Here is a 19,439-nt window from a genome sequence, read left to right as displayed (position 1 = left end):
ATAATCTATAGCGCACATAATATACCACTCAAAGTGCTCAAGACGCTCCAATATCTCCCGGCTCTGCTAGTATTCGGTGCTCACGGCATTCAAGGTATTCCTTTCTACAGGTTCCCATTTAACACGTGGGTGGATAATTGCTAATGACGACTAATGTCATGTCTTGGGAATGTTTAATCTCTTTGAAGAACATGGATCATGATGCACGTTCTGTTGTTTTAAACTCCTTAATCGAACACTCCTCTTACAAACTCCTAATGGAGGATAGGAACTTGGGTCTTACAGGTATGTTGTCGCTCTCGATGATTGTATGTATTCACTTGGATAGCATTTGACATGGAGGTACCTTTACCGCTCGTTGAATACTACATAAAGCTTGAGTGCTTGTGCATTTAATAATATCCCAGCAGTGATTCCTATCGTTTTAGTGCAATGAGAACATTTTATTGGATTCTGGCTCTGTCAATTGATTTCCGATTCTACCTGACCGTTTGGTGAACTTTTACCTCCTTAAAGGTACTATGGCCCTTTTTTGCAGGCCACCAAAATGAAATGGTTAAATTCCAACGGCGTTTGGAAGATATTACTTATTTAGAACTTCCCTCAAAAAGAAAGGGCTTGAAAATGTCTTTAAGTGGAAAAATAATGACCGTTAGTTATCGAATCGACTTTAGTGATTGCAATCCATTTAGTAATAGTCTGATTTTCAGACCCTTGTATCGAATGGTCGTACATTTTGTGCTGTGCAAAGATTGAATCAGTTTAATTTGGGCTATTACAAGAAGTGGGTTATTGATGTAGCAAATGCTCATGTACCCTTTACAGCTCATTTTATGTATGTTATACCAAAGAGAAAAAAAGAAGTCAGTCGGTCACTCAATAGTGTCTGACAGTGAAGTCTAGAAAATAAACGGGTTTCCTTGCATAATTTGAATACTAGGACACTGCTAACGTTTAAATTTCACAGATAGGGCATCCTGCAAAGTTCTACAGAATTTGATGTTGGCTGCAAATAATATCTTTAACTTGATCTGTTCTGCTTGTTTTAGTTTAGAACTGTCCCAGTTGATAGAGTTAAAGATGTGCTCAGTGTGGTAAATCTTAAAAATTGCACAGGGTTGTTTAATTTCGGTACCCGAGGTTGCTTCCTAGTAACTTAGAAACAGAAAAGGAATGACGTAAAAATACAAGCATTGGAATTCATCAGTGAGAACTACGGTAGCATTCTATGTAGTTGAAAGAATACTCTTTATCGATTACAGTTTTTAGAGATGAATGCTATGATAGCTTTGTTACCTTCATTGGCCTCCATTCTTGATTTTGGTTGTGCAAACCGTTGTATATAAATGCTAGAGACTTCATTTATTACGTGTTTTCACTTGGGTGGTTATGTTTGTGATTCTGGTGACGTGAAATTCGATTTTATTAGATGCCCTCTGCTCACTATGCACAGATATGTGGTTCGTTGTCCTCACATGGTCAGCTGTCATAACACATTAATTTTAACAGCACGTCAAGATATCTCGCACAATATGATAAGTGGTTTTCGTGATTTTATACGACATATTTGTTACAACATATCTTTTGTTTTATCACCTCGAGATTTGGCGGTTAAATCTATACTTCAGATCACGTCTGTGCCAAACAAAAATATACGTCAGAACGCAGTCCCTTTTTCTATCTTACTCCATTCTTAGCAATTAATGAAGAGCTTCTTAATCAAAGAATAATGAGATAAAGCATTATAATTCGTCAACTTCTTCGGAAGAAGTTGAATTCGTCTTTTTAGTGAAAATTATTGATGTAATTTTCATGATTGAATGACACGTTTTTATGCGGTTTGCAGTTAGGGAAGAGGATAGGATGAGGTAAAATAAAACTGACTCATTCAGTGGCACATGCTTTTTAATTAAAACCAGTGACTACGTGCTATCATCAGTATGTAGCCGGTTTGATGATGGATTGGACGGCATTAATAATTCACTTTTTTTTAAATTGTTTCCTTGAATCAAATACTCGCCATTAGTCAGTTTAACTTTTTTTTTTTTTTTACTAAAATGATAAATTCTGTACACGTATTATCCAATGAATTATAAGTAAAAAATGTCATTAACCTGTTTGTAATCTATATCATAGAATTCAATTTTCTTGATCCTGTTCACGTAATTCTGTAACATTTAATTCTGTACACGCCTTTTGTGCTGAATAGTTATGTATACTTATGAATTGAATATTCATGCAGTCTTAAAGGGTAAGAAAATTTTCTTAAGGGAAAATATACATTTTAAAAGGTTTTTTTTTAAGTTCAATGAAAATTGGAGGGGACCTCGCAAGATACGTCACAGAGTTGCCAATTTGTGTTTAATTGAACGCACCTTCAAAAAATTATAACTTTATTGGCCCGAATTCACAAAGCAGGTTTGAGCTCAGACCAAGGTTTGACCTCAAACCTCCTTTTGTTTCGCCAAACCTCCTTTTGTTATTTACAAACCAGGTTTGTAAATAACAAAAGGAGGTTTGGCCTGAGTTTGGTCTGAGCTCAAACCTTGCTTTGTGAATTCGGGCCTTCATGTTTAATCTGTTTTTGATCATCAAACTTTCAGTGACCTGATCCTCTCATTATTCCGCTTCTATCAAAAAAATTCAATATTAGGGTTGACTTCCCCTTTAAAATGCAAGGGTTAAAAGAGGAATAAACTAAGAAGAATGAAATAAGAAGTAAATAGCAATAAATATCCACTAAGACTTAAGAGGGGAAGAAAGGACGAACTATAAGAAGAAAAAAGCATTTCAAAAACAATAACAAGGATTTTCGGAAAAAGAAAAATACTAAAAGGTAATATAGAATTTTCGGATTAAACGAACAAAAATAAATTCGATGAAAATACATAACGAGTGATAAGTACAAAACAGGTATGGATCTTTTGGGGGATTGTCCCATTAATTTTGTGCGTATTTGTGCATGTATATTATTTCTACGTTTACCACTTTGAAAATTCAAACCGTTATGATATTTATGTTATTGACCGCTCGAAAGGGCTTTTAAATAGTTTCTTCTCACCACACCGATTCACAACCATAATTCGATTCAATATCGCATATTTCAATTACTCCTCATGGAGCACAAAGAGGACTTTTAACCCCAATAATGAACGTCTAGCTCTCCCTCTCTCTCTGTCTGATTTCATATCTCATATAAAGACCCATGTACTCGAGTCTCATCTTAAAGTAGCTTTCACTGCTTCTAGGAGTTTTGTTCTCCCTAAACAGCAGAGATTATAATACTAAAATGAAGTGAGGGAAAAACTGGTTATTTAGTCCGAAAATTATCGCATAGTGTATTTCCTAATAAGGAAAACATGACTTCGAATCGAACTGCGGGTAGCTTTTATTGCCCCAGAGAAAAGAAAAATACAGCGCTATTTCTTCAGTTACTGGAATTATTGAATAAAGAAAGGTCACGGAATGTAGTTTTCTTTCTCTATTTTGTAGATGTTTCTTAAACCAACCAATGCCAGGTTGCTTGCGGGCTATAGTCAGAGCGGAAACATCCCAGGGTCTGTTGGGAAATTATAGTGATACACAATGTCTTTACTAACAACAATCCCAGCGGTCTGATGTGAATGAAAGACACGGACATCTGTAGAATAAGAAGAAAAAGTAAAGCGTGAAATTCCAGGTATATCAAAACACATATAAGAGAAAAAGAAAATAATGCTAGGTGCTTGGAAAGTGCTACGTGTAATTTGAAAGAAAATTTAATTCTATTTTGGATGATACAGCACCCATCAAAAGAATGAGAATCAAGAATAAAACATCAAAATTAATTAATCAAAACATCCTAAATTTGATAGAAAAGGAAAATGCTGCTATTAAACAGATTGCCAAAAAGTTTTAAAAATGACGCTAACTGGCGCATTTACAAATCCTTAAGAAATAGAGTCACCGCTGTTATCAGGAAAGCAAAACGTGAGCATATTGGACAATGTATTGAAAACAGCTCTGATAGCATACTCTTCTTTCATCTCATCTATATGCAGCAATTCTTACCTAAGAAGAAAGTCTGGAATAATATTCCATAGTTACTTATCAATGAAGTAATTATCTATGACCATAAACAAATTTTGAATGAAAAAAAATTGAGATCACATTTTATAAAGATTTTAAAAAGGACATTGATAATGATGCATGAAATATTTTATAATAACGCACCAAAATGTATTCTACGTTTCTTTGAAAAGCGCAGCCCCGTTTATAATACCCGACACTCTTTTCATAATTTCTAAGTACCTAAGGGCCAAACGAATTATAAGATGAGGAGTTCCAGTTATAGGGGGGGGGGGCGAAATGCCGGAATACAATTATACAGGAGCTGAAAACCATAGAGAATAGAAATGTTTAAAAAAAAACATCATGTCACCAACTAGGTAATACACGATTTGGGTGGGGGCGCTGACCCATTGGAGGAGATTCAATCAGACTCTCGGTTTACAATAAACCTCTCTGTTAATATTATTATCTACTTTCTATTAATTCTTGTTAATTCATATTTTGTACATTATATTAATTCATTTTTAAAATAAAAGTTCTTATTCTTCATAGTTACCCATGCCAATTATGTTTTCCTTTGTTTTGATTTGAATCGTTTATGTTTTGTTATCTTTTGTTACTGGCTTTTGTTTGTATCACAATTTGTATATTTGTATTCAGTTCACATGGATTTTTTGAAAAACAGCCGTTGAGGTTGAGACAGTTACCGCGTTTAAATAAAATTAATAAAGGAAATGAAATATTCTTTACATAGGGTTTATCTTCCAGTGTCCTTGATAGATGCAAAATGTAATAAAAAAACTATTGGAGCCTTTCATATTTCCTCTGACATAGCTCATGACATAATTGGGACTTTTATCAAAAAAGTTCTGGAAGTATGTAAGAAATGAAGAAGCCCGAATTTTCGAATAGATAAATAATTCACGATAGAAACCATAAAAAGGAAACTTGGAAATGATATTGAAAAGATAAACGTTAAGACACCTTGTATTTCACAAGTATTAGTATTGATGAAGAAAAGCAGGTTCATAGAAACAGAAACAACCCCTACAAAAAAGAGAAAGACACTATAATATGATTTTTTTTTCTTCTCTTTGCCTCATTCAGAGGTTTTTATTCAATATTCAAACAATAACATAATTTGACTTACAATTTAGCAAAACAATGGAACGTCAATAATACACAAATTATTTGTTGAAATATAACTAAGCAAATTCGCAGGAAATTTTATATTTTGTACTTTCAAATGTTCATTTATTTTTATTCTGTTAGTAATTTCTATCTTTAAAAATAATCAAATTCTAATCTTTATTATCATACCCATACTTATTAAGAAAAATAATCATTTTATGAATAGACCAAAAAGCAATCGTCATTATCAAATCGATTCCGGTTTGCGATTTCATTTTATGTTCACTAGTATGAATTATGTTTAACGAGTCTTGATGAAGAACAATGAGTTTGAAGAAAAAGAAATAGAGAATGAAACTGAAGGAAAATTATTAAAAACGACAAGTGAAGTATCGGAAGTCAAGGATCTTATCACAATACACATCATTATGGGGCCATAGGAGGCTGGGTCAGTATTCAGGAGAGGGTTGGCGACAGGGGACGAAATAAAGAAAGCTCGATTCTCTTGGATCTGGCGGGGCATGGAATCATTCTGAAGGGCGTCGGTCACCAGGAATAAATCGCCATCAGTGCTCAAGGAGAGAGAGAGAGAGAGAGAGAGAGAGAGAGAAAGAGAGAGAGAGAGATTATAAATTATGCAGTCTGACGATACATGGTCGTCCCCATGCGGAAACAATGTGGCATGGGTAATCGTAGACATGATCTCAGGTGCTGAATACCAATCAAACATATGATTTAATCGACCCAATTTTAGTGTCGTTCTTGTCCTTGTCTTTAAGTTTCATCGCCCGTCATCCCATGTCCTACGTATTACTTTGTCTGAGACATGAAGAGGAAAAAAGGTGCGTTTAATTACCACAGTTTAATTACGAACTGTTCAGATATGTTTGTTCATTCAGTCTTGTTCACGTCAATTCCTCATCTGATTACTATTTCGAAAATTTATTTCGTAAATTATTGTTACCCTCTCGTTGTTTTATCTTTATCCTCAAATGTAGGCGATTCCCTTTTCTAGCGACCGTTTTTATAACAGTATCCATAACATGTAGAGCAATTATCATTTGCGATGTCCCAGGTGCCACGTGGGTTGATGTGTACGTCATCAGATTGCATGATGGGAATGACAGATCAATGTCAACTACTGAAATTTTACACCTGAAAAAAGCACCGAAAAAATATTAGAGAATATATTTGAAACAAATTAGAAAATGCTGATTTGTACAAGGTATATTAGTAGAATTAGTAAAGTTGTTGAAAGGAGAATCTAATACCAAACGTATTTGTATGTGTTACGCCTAATCTGTGGACGTCATTGCTTGTCCAAAATAGGCCTTTTAAGCACTCAGAGAAAACACAGGACAGCTAGACATCCCCAAAATGGAGGAGTTTAATTAAAATTCATAAATTTATTAACTTAATGCTTTGGTTTTTCCTATACAGCCCTCCCACAAACAAACAAATAATCATAATGTTATTGCAGTATCTTCTTGAGGAATGCAATTTTTTTAACCAATCTTCTAGCCAACTTACAGTGTGTCATTCATTACCAGTAGTCATATTTATTTAGAATATCGAATATATATTTAAACCTATTCCTTAGGAAGCTAAATATTTGAAAAAGTCATGATTTCTTAAAACTTCAGGTTTTCTGGAGAGAAAAACAAAGATGTAGCGACCCTTTGGTTGTCTTTGCCTTTTTCTCAAAACCCAATATAGTATCGTTGCCCTGTGAGATGTCGTTATCTGATGATATACATCGTAGCGTCTAAAACATGTAAACATATGAATGAATATGAAAATAATTCACAATTCTTTTCTTTACGAGTTTAAAATACTTTTTACGCCTCCGTGAACAGAACTTCTCGTTTGGAGCTTAATTCAAATAAGATAAGAGTTATAAGGCCTATACGAAGATGAATGTTGTGTATAAATTGACCTTAGTATTCATAGGGCTTGTTCGCAGATATTCCCTAGGTTTCCTATTTCGTCACTTGAGATGGTTTTCCATTAAATTTGCCAATCCTTCGGCTTTCATTCCCTATAATCAGAAAGCTTATACCATATTCATACTTTTAACACGTATCCTTATCCATAATTGTATATAGGATTACTTCTGGGAAATGGTTGTAACTAGTCGTTGCCGTAGAGTTTCAGAACTAATCAAACCAGTCTGAATGTCATCAGAAACCATTCCTATACCCTTGAGCAAAGGATGATGATGATAATATTAATATATGAGATTTGTAGCGGCGCCCAATCCACTTAAATCACATACTCAAGGCGCACTTGTGAAACAACAAAAAAAGAGATTGCATAAAAGCATCTGCACTATTCACAAAGGAACAGAGGTCAGATAGAATATACAAAACTGATGGAGCAATTAGTTTTATGCCGAATTAAACAGATAGATGGATATATCGAATTATGGTTTAAAATCACGTTTCTGAACGGGGTGTGATGGCTTTTATCATCGACAAGGATCAAGGTGCGAATCCAGGATTTCGCCCAAAAAGGGGGGCAAATTATTCTGACATTTCCAGAACTTGGTACTAATATTGTCGGTCTCATGAACCGTCAACAAATTGCCAGAAATCCATACGAGACGGCTGATGTCAGTCTCGCGGGCTGTACCAATTTGTGCAATACCTTTGCATGGGATCCCTCCATCTAAGCAGTAAACAAATTCTCCAGAGCAAATTACTATTACCTTACTATTTTATCAACAGTGTACAGTAAGAAATCGGAAGAAAATGGGGACATGTTTAAACACCTAAATAATAGTGTATTATAATATCATGGATGTTAATGTACATAATGATTTGAATACTTGGTGCAATATTCGAAATATAAGCAGATATACGTCATGTTACATCAAAACAAAAACATAGGTTCTTAAAACACGGGTCAACAGACAAAATCGAAACCACACTGAACCAATTTTCACATCAGAGAAATAAAGCGTGAAAATGTTCAAGGTGATGTGGTTTAGGGAATGGCTGAGTTGTGCTTACCAGGGAATTATGTGGTGAGGTTTTCGAATTAATTCCAGAATAATCACGACAATAAATCTATAAGAAACCACAAAAAGACCTTCCAAGCGTTTACCTGAATACAGATGCCAAGAGAATCGTAGATATGATTTAAACAAAAAAAGACAATCAGGAGGGAAAACAATATTCATCATTCTTATTTTGTAGATATCTCTCAATTAATATTAGATATCAAATTAATCTTCGATACCTCCGTTTTCCTTGGTTCTTCATATTATATTTTATATTGCACATTTTGTTACGCCAAACAACTTTTGGTAAATAATGATACTGATTACTCAATAAGATATTTTTCCTAGAGTTCGTGTAAAAAAGAATTCAGAATAAGAGACATGGCATTTATATATAACTTAGTGTTAAATAATATATCCACCATAAGTAAAATTCATTGGGACTAGCAATATTTCAGTTTAACTATATCACTGCTAGAATACATACACGGAACAAAACAAAACAAATCTATTATTTAATTAAAATATTTATTTCGATTAAAAAAAAAAATTGTCGTTCACAGACCATTTTAATTTCGATTATTCGATTTTTTTGAAATGTTAAATTCTGCGGTTATGTTATTGTAAAAGAACAAGTTCCGAGAGAATCAGTAAAAAGGTAAATTGATCAATGATATTAATCCATTTGTCGTATTGAAAAAAGTCTTAAAATATAACTTGGTTGTTTAATTATCTACATTACGGTTATTTTTAAATGGCTTTGGAAGCAGACACTTCGAGCTGTTATTGTAGAAGCGATTCAGAGCAAGCTCATAATGGCTCATCATCATGCACCTGCGAGAGCGTGCCCTTTCAGTCATAAACACTATAGTAGCAGAACTGTTGCCTGCCCATCTCTGGTGTCAATACGCATTTGTAATGGCGCTTATCGACTCGTACGTCTTGCCACAATATGTGCATTTCCATTAGCCTGAAGAGACTCAAGCTTGCGATATTAGACCGATCAGCGCTTCTCGAGAAAATAAGTCAGAACTTTAAGGATCCGTTCACATTAGTCCGAGTCCGTCGAGCAATGCCCATTTGCACGAGGAATCAGTTCGAACTACAGGATGAACTGAGTCCGAGTGCGTCTCCACGTAATTATTAGCCCGGTAGTAAGCCAAATAGCTGGCTATTTTCCGAAGAAGTATTTGGAATAATGACTCGGACTGATACCGAAGAATGGCGGTTAGATAGCCCTATGTTATCGACATTACTGTAAACCAATTCGAGGCGATTGTGATCTGTAAAATCCCCCTGATCATAAATAACAGGCTATTTTGAAAAATCCGGGCTATAGTGATGACGGGCCTAATGCAAAATAATGGTTCATTGTGCTGTGTGTTTTTCTCTAAAGCTTTGTTTACATATTGAAAAATTTGTATGTACATATCGAAGAGGGACCTTCCCCTTCAGGCTACGGCAAATACATATGTGTATGGTATAGGACAGATATTATATAAGTGTCACTTCTTGCATGTCTACCACTCTGACAATAAAATTCAAAACATTCGTGCTGAATAAGTCTTTACAAGGCCAGAAGCACGCGTGAAAGGGAATCTGCTCTATTTTAAGCGGCTTGCACGTGCAGTTTCGGAAGTCCTGTGTCATGGGCTCATATCCATGCCACCCTCTAGGGGGAAAGGGGAATGCTCAATCGAAAGTGCACAAACACATCAAAGTCATGACAAGATATCCTCCATTAAACGAATGGTACGAGTCGTAAGTTATGCACTTTTAGGCAAGAACCCTCAGTGATAACTTGATAAATACATATGATTAAAACAAGCGAATTGATGATATCAACCAAACTGCTGTGTAATGATCTGACATCAACTAGCAAACCAAGTGATTAAATAAAGATTAGATAGTTTCTAGATGAGATTAGTATTTCTCATAACAGTGTCAGACAGATCTGTGAGCAATTTGATATCAAACATTAATCTAAGAAGTTTCTCAAACGATCCATTTGACAAAAGTCAGAAAATGTTGTCATTTATACCGATTCGTTTTATATGTGTGCAGTTTTTTAATAATCTATTTAAATATTACATTATGAAGATGAAGCTAACATGAACTCGAGGTACATGATGTTGATGAGGATGATGGTATTTTCGCCGGAAACTAATTTTTCCTTTGAGCTCATACATGTGATTTTCCTCCAGTAAATGTCACAAGACACGTCAAATGAAATTATATTGTGTGCAGCAGGAACGCCATCCTCGTTTTTAATCATAGCATTGTCCAAAATATGTCGCGTGCGAATGATCAAAAGAGTGACATACATTTCTTTTTAGGGGGAACTGAATATAGTGTTATGCTCTCAAGGCGCAATCATTATCAGTTATGATTGACGCTGGTGAAAAATTTATATTAAATGGGATATGAAGATTACATAGTATGAGTAATGTGTGAAAAACAGATCTCAAATAATACCCTGTAGAAGCCATTGTTCGCAAAGTCAGCTATAATTATAGTTCTATTAGATGTTTGCAATTCTGTAATTTACCTCTGTCTCTACGGAATGTCTCAGAAATTATGATTTTTAAAGCGCTCTCTTTGTAACATTAATTTTGTTGAGAAAAATGGTGCATTAAAAAATAAATAAGATCTTTAGTTTGTAGATTTAATTTATATCCTTGTAAAAATTCACATGGAATTTAGAACATGGTACTAACAAATTTCCTACGACATTTCGTTGAGGACGGTTAAATGCTTTTTAAGATATTGCCCAGTCAAAATCTCGTTGCATTTTTTGAGACACCTTAATAATAATTTGTAAGAAGAAATACTGCTACCCATCGATGCTAATCTTGAGTCGAAGTCAACATGTTACTAATTTCATTAAATCATAATGAAACCTTGTAATATCTTCATGCGACCGATTGGTTTGATTGTGAATCACTATGTTGAGACCTCGGTCCGCCTGTCATCTTCAGCCTTATATTCTTGTATCAATTTTCAACAAAATAATGTTTCGAATGTATTATCTCTTTCTCTATTTTACTTCTTCCCGTCTCTTTGTTCTACCTGTTTATGTGTCTATGTCCTTTTTCTTTTCTCCTCTCTCATTATCCTTGTCTCCCATCATCTTTGTAATGCAGTTCTTACTTTCTTACTAAGACCTCGAAGTGACTCTTATCTTTCCACCTGAACGGATAAAAGAAAAGCGTGCATTTGGATCTCTGCGCATATTGGTCATTCTTTATCACTCGTAATGATCATCACTTGACCAGTACGTTAGGGAACAGTAATGGGACCTGCATTTGCAATCTATTTTGTCTTCTGCCCTAGAAAATCGTTATCGGGAAGCGCATCTTGAAATAAAGATAGTACAAATACTCCCGATGATTTGTCGATTTATGTGTTTTGTTTCGTAAAGTAGAATTACTCGTGGAAACAATGAAATATAGGAAGGTCTTTCATGATTTACTAGGTTTTATTTAATGTTAAGGGCAATTCCACGGTAACGGAAGGACACTCAGACAAGATTTTTGAACTTCAGGTTCATACTAAAAGAATTGTTTTATTAGTATAAGATGTGAAACAGTACAGATATAATACCTATATAAGTGCCTTTAATTCTCCCCCAAAAAATTGTCATTATAGTTAAGTAGTTTAAGAATGTGCATATTAATTATCTCGGTAACGGAAGGACATAAAAATGGACATGGTTTTTCCAGTTAATTAGTGTTTATCCAAACTTTGTGAAGTTGATGAAGCTTTCCACTTGACTGAAACACATTTTGTTCCCCATAGTTTAATACATACTAATAAAACATTTCTTTTAGTATGAACCTGAAGTTCAAAAATCTTGTCTGAGTGTCCTTCCGTTACCGCGGAATTGCCCTTAATTCAATATTTGTCCTCGGGGTGAAAGATGTCTGCCCTTTACTATCTGATAGAGGATTTATCTATACACAGTTTTTACTTGTCATTTCATCAATTGTTACATAACATTTCATAAATATCCTTGCTTGATTTAAAAATCTGTTCGTTTAAATATCCGATAAGCAAGGCAGTTATAATGGGATGTATATTGTTTGTCACAATATTTTGATACCAGTAAATAATGTATCCACATAGAGAACACAGCACACAAGTCTGCCTTTACACAGGGATCTCCGTTTTAATACTTGATGACTTCATTTAATTACTTAGTGCACATCCTATACCCGCGTGTGTACTATATCCACATCTAATAAAGATAGCACTCTAACATGTATCTTAATGAGAGTTTTAAAACATCACAGCTAATTTTATTGTATAACTATTTACTTTCTTAAATTCGATACCTCCTACTGAAAAACATTCACAGAAGATGTTCACCTGTCTCATAATTCATCAACATCTTCAGAAGGCAGTAGATTAATCATAAAGCTCTTTGTTTCATTTCACTTTTCAATAAGTTTTTTTTTTAAACTTCTTTTTTCATTCTATACTATTATATTGAATAAGGGCTTATTCATATATCTAAGAAAGAGACCATCTGTTTTGAAGGTTCATGCCTGGCCCTTGACATAGTATTCACAATCCGCAATTGAAATGTTTCAATGTTTGATACTCACTTGTTTGGTACATCTTCAGAAGGCAGCATATAGTTGAATATAGCTCCCCGCTGTTTGTTATCTGCTCGTTTTGATAGTGCTGTTATTGATTATAATTTGATACTCCAAATAACGAAATATATTTTAGTTTGTACTTGACTGCTTGGTGTATTCACATCTCCAGAAGACAGCATGTACATAGGTAGTTGAATAAAGCGCTTCGCTCTTTTAATATTCGACAAACGAGTTCGCTTGCTCAAACCTAATGTAAATAATCGTATTTGAAGTTGCATTTACATCAGATACTAAACAGCATAATACATCAAAATATTCAGAAGATAGTATATAATAACAATATTAATAATGGTGGCTTCTTATATAGCGCAAATGTCCGTCACGTTGTGACGCTCCTGGCGCTGCCCCGATTATTACCCTGGCTTTAGCAAGGCAGCCACTACAGCGCTCTAGCATTTCAAGAAATTATTTTCTGCCAGGTACCCATTTACAACACCATGGGACGAGTGTGGCAAATGCAGATCAATGTCTTGCCAAAGGACATTATAAGAAGGTGCTTGAATAAAGCTCTCTGTGTTTTGTATTACATAGTTCATTCTTACAGCAAAATGTCTTGTTCACGTTTGATATGGATAATTGAAAAATATATATTTGTTTTAAATACTACCCTGTTTATCTCTATTCTCATGGGGGGAGGGGGGCGTCAATTTGCCCTCCCGCACTGTCCAATTACCACAATTATACTGCCACGCGACCGCTGCAGATCCACCTTTTCAAGTGTCTTGCAACTTCTCAGACGAAATTTTCGAAATAGGACAATATGTGGCTAGGTCACATCATAGTTGAATATCACGCCAAAACTACCCCTCCCCCCCCCCCCAACAAAAAAGTACTGCATACGTTTGTGTGATAGATACTGCTTTTCCTTAATTGCTTTGGAATGACTATTTCAATAAGACCTTTCCTTGATATTGCAAGTCTCGAAATTTAACGAGACTTACAGCCCCTCATAAATCGTTCATAATTGTTATTTGTCTACCTGGTACGTAAATCCATTTTCCAAACGGAGGTAGGGGAAACAAAGGTAATGGTCGCATTAGATTGGGATGACCCCAATACACCCCGGATCGGATTGCCCTTGTTGTATTCTTATACATTATTCACGCCAGGGAATAGCTCAAAAGCTCAAGATGTAAAGAAGTAGGTCTGATCAAACTTGTTTACAAGATACATTGATCTCCCCTGATATAATGTGAATCTTGATGCTCTTAAAATAATCGCAACCTGAGGTTTACTTCCCCGGACAATAATTCTGTGGAAGATTGTTGAGTTCACAACACCTTAAATCGGTTAAAGATGTCGTAATAAACTTAAATTCCATCGTTATTATTTATCTAATAATCTATTTTCCACACCACGGGGCTGCGATTGTCAAAATAACTGACATATATGATATAGATACAAAAATATATGTCCTCCAGCATTAACTTAAGGCCTAAAAGTAAAACTCACCTGGTAATGCGATAAATATTTTGCTCGTCACTAAATTTTCGGACTCGCTTATAATTATCCGTCATTGACATTTCGTCACATTTCCGACGTTTAGTTGACAAGTTTGATAAATTAATCAATTTACTAATTAATGTATGCATAATGGAGTGAGGAAAGCGTGTAAAAGTGTAGATATTTCTTGTTAGTAGGGCAATTTCATCCGACTGAACATGCATTTTTACTCAACCCTTGTTCAATCAGTCTTGTATTTTGTTTTCCTGCTCAGAGCCAGAAGGGCGTTAGCCCATCATTTAACAAAGAGTTAACTCCCTTCTGGCTTTCAACAGATGCTTTAATGGTCACCTGTTCCATATACGCCCACGTCCACTTACGGATACCATTTCCAATCTCCCAGCAGGTTACCGTACATATACAGTAATCATGGTTTAACAAGTATACCTCCTGCATTACACCTTGTACATGCATGGACCATCGTCATAATATTCTCCCATTGGATTTCGAGTTCATGTGTGTGTGTAGGCAACCAGATGATAGGAAGTAAATGAAATGGAAGAAAATAGATCTAGAACATGAGGATAGGAGAAAAAAAGGCAAGGGAATTCAGAGAGATAAGGCAGACAAAGAGAAAGAGAGCACAAAGGGTGACAGAATGAAAGACTGAGACGGAAACATAGAGATAGGGGGTAGAGTGAGATAGACGAAAGAGAGAGAGAGAGAGAGAGAGAGAGAGAGAGAGAAAGAAAAAGAAAGAAATAGAGAGAGAGAGAGAGGGGGTGGGACGATAGATATTTAAAAAAAAACTCGATGTACTTGAAGTACAATTACTACCATAATAACTCAAGGTTTGTGTCAATAATAAATAGCTTTCTATTTATAACACAATTCAAATAGCTGGAAAATAACAAAATGTGAGTAATATTGGTCGGCAATAAAGCCTGGATCTGCATTACCTTCCCCATTATTGTTCCTTGAGTTTCCAGGTCTCGTAGTTCTCACACCAATGCTACATATATATTTTGTAATCCTTATATATTGGTAATGTTACCATGAGAATTATAAAATAAGATGAGAACCACTCAAAAAAATACAGAGCGGGCAAATCATCATTCTATTTTAGTTTCCATTCAGATAATTGTGTAATAGTACAACAATAACTCTATATACTGATTGCATCTTATCAAGCAGTCTTTCTATTCAATCCCATCAATATCATTTTTGTCCTGATTTCTGAGAATTTGTTTAGTTTTGTTTCCCTTTAAAACGCAGCAGTCTGCAGTGATGACATGTATACACTTAAATGTTTTGATCATGACAGCAGTTCTTCACTTTACCCCCACAAACATATTACATGAATATACAAATTGCAATGTTGTAAATACTTTAAAGACGACTCGAGTGTGTTTACCTAATGTCTGGGGATTTTGTTTGTGTAATGTACAACGATTTAAAGATGGACAAAGTGGGGAAAAAGCTGGGAATCTTTCCATTTCTGAAGATAACAAGAAAGTAGAACACTCTTCCTATCACGAGATCTCAATATTGCCTCCCTCTAGATCATTCTTACCTACTACATCTTTTCAGCTCAGTTCCACATTCAATGCAGCTTGTCAGAAACTACCCATTAACTAATTTGCCTTTCTCCGTCCGAAAGTACTTTAAAACCCCGAAAAATATCGTGTATCAACAGTAGTCTTGTCACACGATATGCTAAACTTTTAAGAACACTTTCTTTCTGAATAAAGATCATTGACATGTTCTTAAACAGTTACGGACGTGTGTAAGTGCATTGGAAGGGGCTGACGAGCTACTTAGCAGCTAAGAACGAGGACTCCTGAATAATCTTTAACGTAACATCCTCTTAAGTTGTTGACCTTCATTAAATTGGAGGTGTTACAAGGAGAGAGAGATAGATAGAGAGAGAGAGAGGGATAGAGAGAGAGAGAGGGAGAGAGAGAGAGAAAGAGAAAGAAGAGAGAGAGAGAAAAGGGAAGAGAAGAGAGAGAGAAGAAAAAAGAGAGAAGATAGAGATAGTGAGAGAGGGAGAGAGAGAGAGAGAGAGAGAGAGGGAGAGAAAGAGAAGCAGAATGCAACACATTACCAGGCACACATGAATAGTGGTCATTTTCGTACCTCAATCGAACACCGCTCCGTAAAAGCAATTTACCCCCTTTTTTCAATCCTATAAATTGAAGTAGGGGTTTATCAACACCAATAAAATTCGCGTAATTTTGACTGACACATCAAGTCAAGTATGTCAATAGGAATTTATTAATAAAGTGTGATCCTCACATATCCTGAATGGTAGACATCTTCTTAGTCTAAAAAATATCTATAGGACTTGCTTGACGTCCAGTGTTTGAAGGTTTGATAATAGCTATAGAAATGAAAGAAAAGAAAATCATTTAGTAAAGCACGGCATTCAGGGGATTTTCACCTGTCGCTTGCTTTTTTTGTATTACCTTACGATAGGAGAAAGAAACCTTGCACCTGTTTTGAATCTGGGAAAATCTGCTATTCATCAACAGAAATTAATGAAACGTGACGAGTTGATTTTTCAGCTTGATTAACAAAAATACGTAGGCTGTAGTTTGCGGGTAAATACCTGCAATATGAAAAGAGCCTGTGCCTCTTTCCGGTGGAATTATTATTGAGTTGGTACCACTAATCGGTTGTTAGCCCCTAAGAAATCAATGCAAGTAAATCACTCAATATATGACAATATAAGAAAGCGAAGCTTACTGCATGATAATACCTACTTTATCGAACTGGTCTGATAACATTAGGGACTTTTAGATTCGCACGAAGACAATAGGTCTATGCTACGATCGACGTCCTGTTAATGCACTTCCGTGAATGGACGTCACACGTAACAGTCCACGCAAATCTAAAAGTCCCTATTATAATTCAGCGCAGAGCACGCTAAAGCATCGGTAGGTTATGCCTAATGCCTAGGTCACATTTGCTCTACGGATAGGATACGGCGGCCGTAGGCCCCCGAAATCGAGAGATACGTACCTGCGGCGGCCGCAGAGGATTATAGCGCGGCGTTATAACTTTTTTCATTTCTAGTTTAGCCGTAGCAATTAGACACACCGTAGCCATGCCGTAGAGCGGTTTCACGGCAACCAAATTATGTGTCTGCCTTGCGTCTGCCTTGTTATTTGTCAAAAACCTTCGGCCGCCGCAGGGATGCCCTAAGGCGACCGTGCGCCATCACTTCAAAGGCCGTACGGCAGCCCGGGTACGGCAGCCGCAAGTTTTCTTTCTCTACAAATTCAAAATTACGCCGTGCGGCTACCCTAACACAGTGACTGCTACCGTATGTGGCCGTGGGAATGCTGCGGCGGCCCTATAATTGCTATTTGCTGTAGATATTTTAGACTCCACGGACGCGGCGGCAAATGTGACTTCGCATTATTGACGCTATTCTTTAATTGAATTGCTTTTTATCGTAGTGTGTAGGAACAAGTCGATTGATATATAACTGTTTTGAAACTGTTATATACATACACTTAGAAATATTTCCTTGATGACTGTGACTTACTTTCTTCATATCAGGGCACGATATATCTTTCCCAGTAAGAAGGACTCATGAAAAGGCGAATGACATAATAATTGTTTTCACTATCTATCTCAATGGTTAAATTCAGTTAGCTAGCATGGCTATCCAATAATTGCAGATTATATGATGTTGATATTGATGAAAAAGAATGCTATTAGGATTTGATGTTCATTATGGATAACTTAAGAATATCCACAGGGGCATCCTTGATCCTTCTACTTTCAGATTCGTTTTGGTCTCGATTGATTCCCCTAGTACAGAGAATGAGCGCATCCATGGATGAGTAGAAGGGGGACTCTCAGCCCCCCCCCCCCCATCCATAGAAGATGTGTGAGGACTGGCGAGACATTTCGTAAACATATTTCGGGAGGGATGAAAATCATGACCTAGAAATTAAATGGCAGTTTTCGAATTTCTACCTTAGGAATCCTTCCCCTTTCTGACAATCCTGGATCCGCCCCTGCAGAGGAATGGCGAAATAATTTTTAAATCGCTCTTCGCAAGCTAATTGAGTGTAAATACACTCTGCTACCCCTCACTGCCCCTAGTAACTGTACGTCAAACAACACACCACACTGTTTACGTCAAGATGAGGAAAGCCTCGAGATATCTTCACCAGCTTTCAACATGGATCACTTATGTTGCTGATGGACCAAACCAGTGGTTTGACATTTACTGAAGCAGAAACAGATCAATTTACCTTTCAAACACAAGTATGCATTCTAGCGGCGTATAGCGTGGGCTCAGTCACGGGGGGGGGGGGGGGGGGGAGTTTAAAAGTTACGCGTCACCCCAATCCAAAATTTATCAAAGAGGATTTGTTTTCCATCGTTCGTTTACATAGACGTATGGGCATATTTTCGCGTGTGGGCCTCTTGCCCGAAAATATGCTACACGGACCTCAAATATTATGCGAAAACATTTGCACTTTTATCATGGCAAAACAAATATTAAATCTTTAATAAATACAAAATTATGTTATTCGGCCATCACGTTGCCTGGAATCATCCTAATTTATCAATTTTCGGAGGAGTGAAGCGAACGAGGGCGAAAAATACTCTTCATTGTGGTATTAATTTCATTTCGATATAAAAAATACAATAAATAAGGTTATATTCGGGCGCCATGCTGCCTGAATCATGACGACATTCAGACAGCTGCCTGAATCATGACGTTATTTGGACAGCTGCCTGAAACTATTCAGTTTCTAAAATTTGCAAGCGAGCGAAGCGAGCAAGGAAAAATACAATTTACTATCTCTAGACGGATATCAAAATACCCTAATGTGATATATAATTGTGTATCTTACGGTTTCTGATACTTTTCGTCCATGAAGTAGACGTTATTAAAAAATAGGGTTTGATATAACTAAATTACTCTCGCGGCACCCCGGTTTAAAAAAGCTTTGCTAGATGGTCAAAGTTGACTGGGCCGGGAGACTAGACCTCTTGACCCTTTAGAGTGGGAACATTTTGCATTTTAAAGTGAAATGGATACAAATAGATACTCTCTCTCTCTCTCTCTTTCTTTTCCCGTATGTCTTCTTACTTTTACTCCTTTTTTTCATTTCTTTTTCTTCTCT

The 19,439-nt window shown here is 36.0% G+C and overlaps 1 protein-coding gene across 1 annotated transcript in view; it reads left to right on the top strand.

Annotated features, from left to right (window-relative positions):
* The first annotated feature begins 257 nt into the window (after positions 1-257).
* Positions 258-19,439, top strand: part of LOC100893577 (synaptotagmin-7) — a 48,056-nt gene continuing 28,874 nt past the window's right edge. Inside the window, exon 1 of the mRNA XM_030999220.1 lies at positions 258-285. Coding sequence (XP_030855080.1) covers positions 258-285 — 28 coding nt within the window. The remainder of the gene's footprint in view (positions 286-19,439) is intronic.

This window comes from Strongylocentrotus purpuratus, unplaced genomic scaffold (genome assembly GCF_000002235.5).
Source record: "Strongylocentrotus purpuratus isolate Spur 01 unplaced genomic scaffold, Spur_5.0 spur5_scaffold_5, whole genome shotgun sequence".
Lineage (NCBI taxonomy): Eukaryota > Metazoa > Echinodermata > Echinoidea > Camarodonta > Strongylocentrotidae > Strongylocentrotus > Strongylocentrotus purpuratus.
The sequence above is the reverse complement of the archived record's forward strand: the minus strand, read 5'-3'. Positions and strand labels throughout refer to the sequence as shown.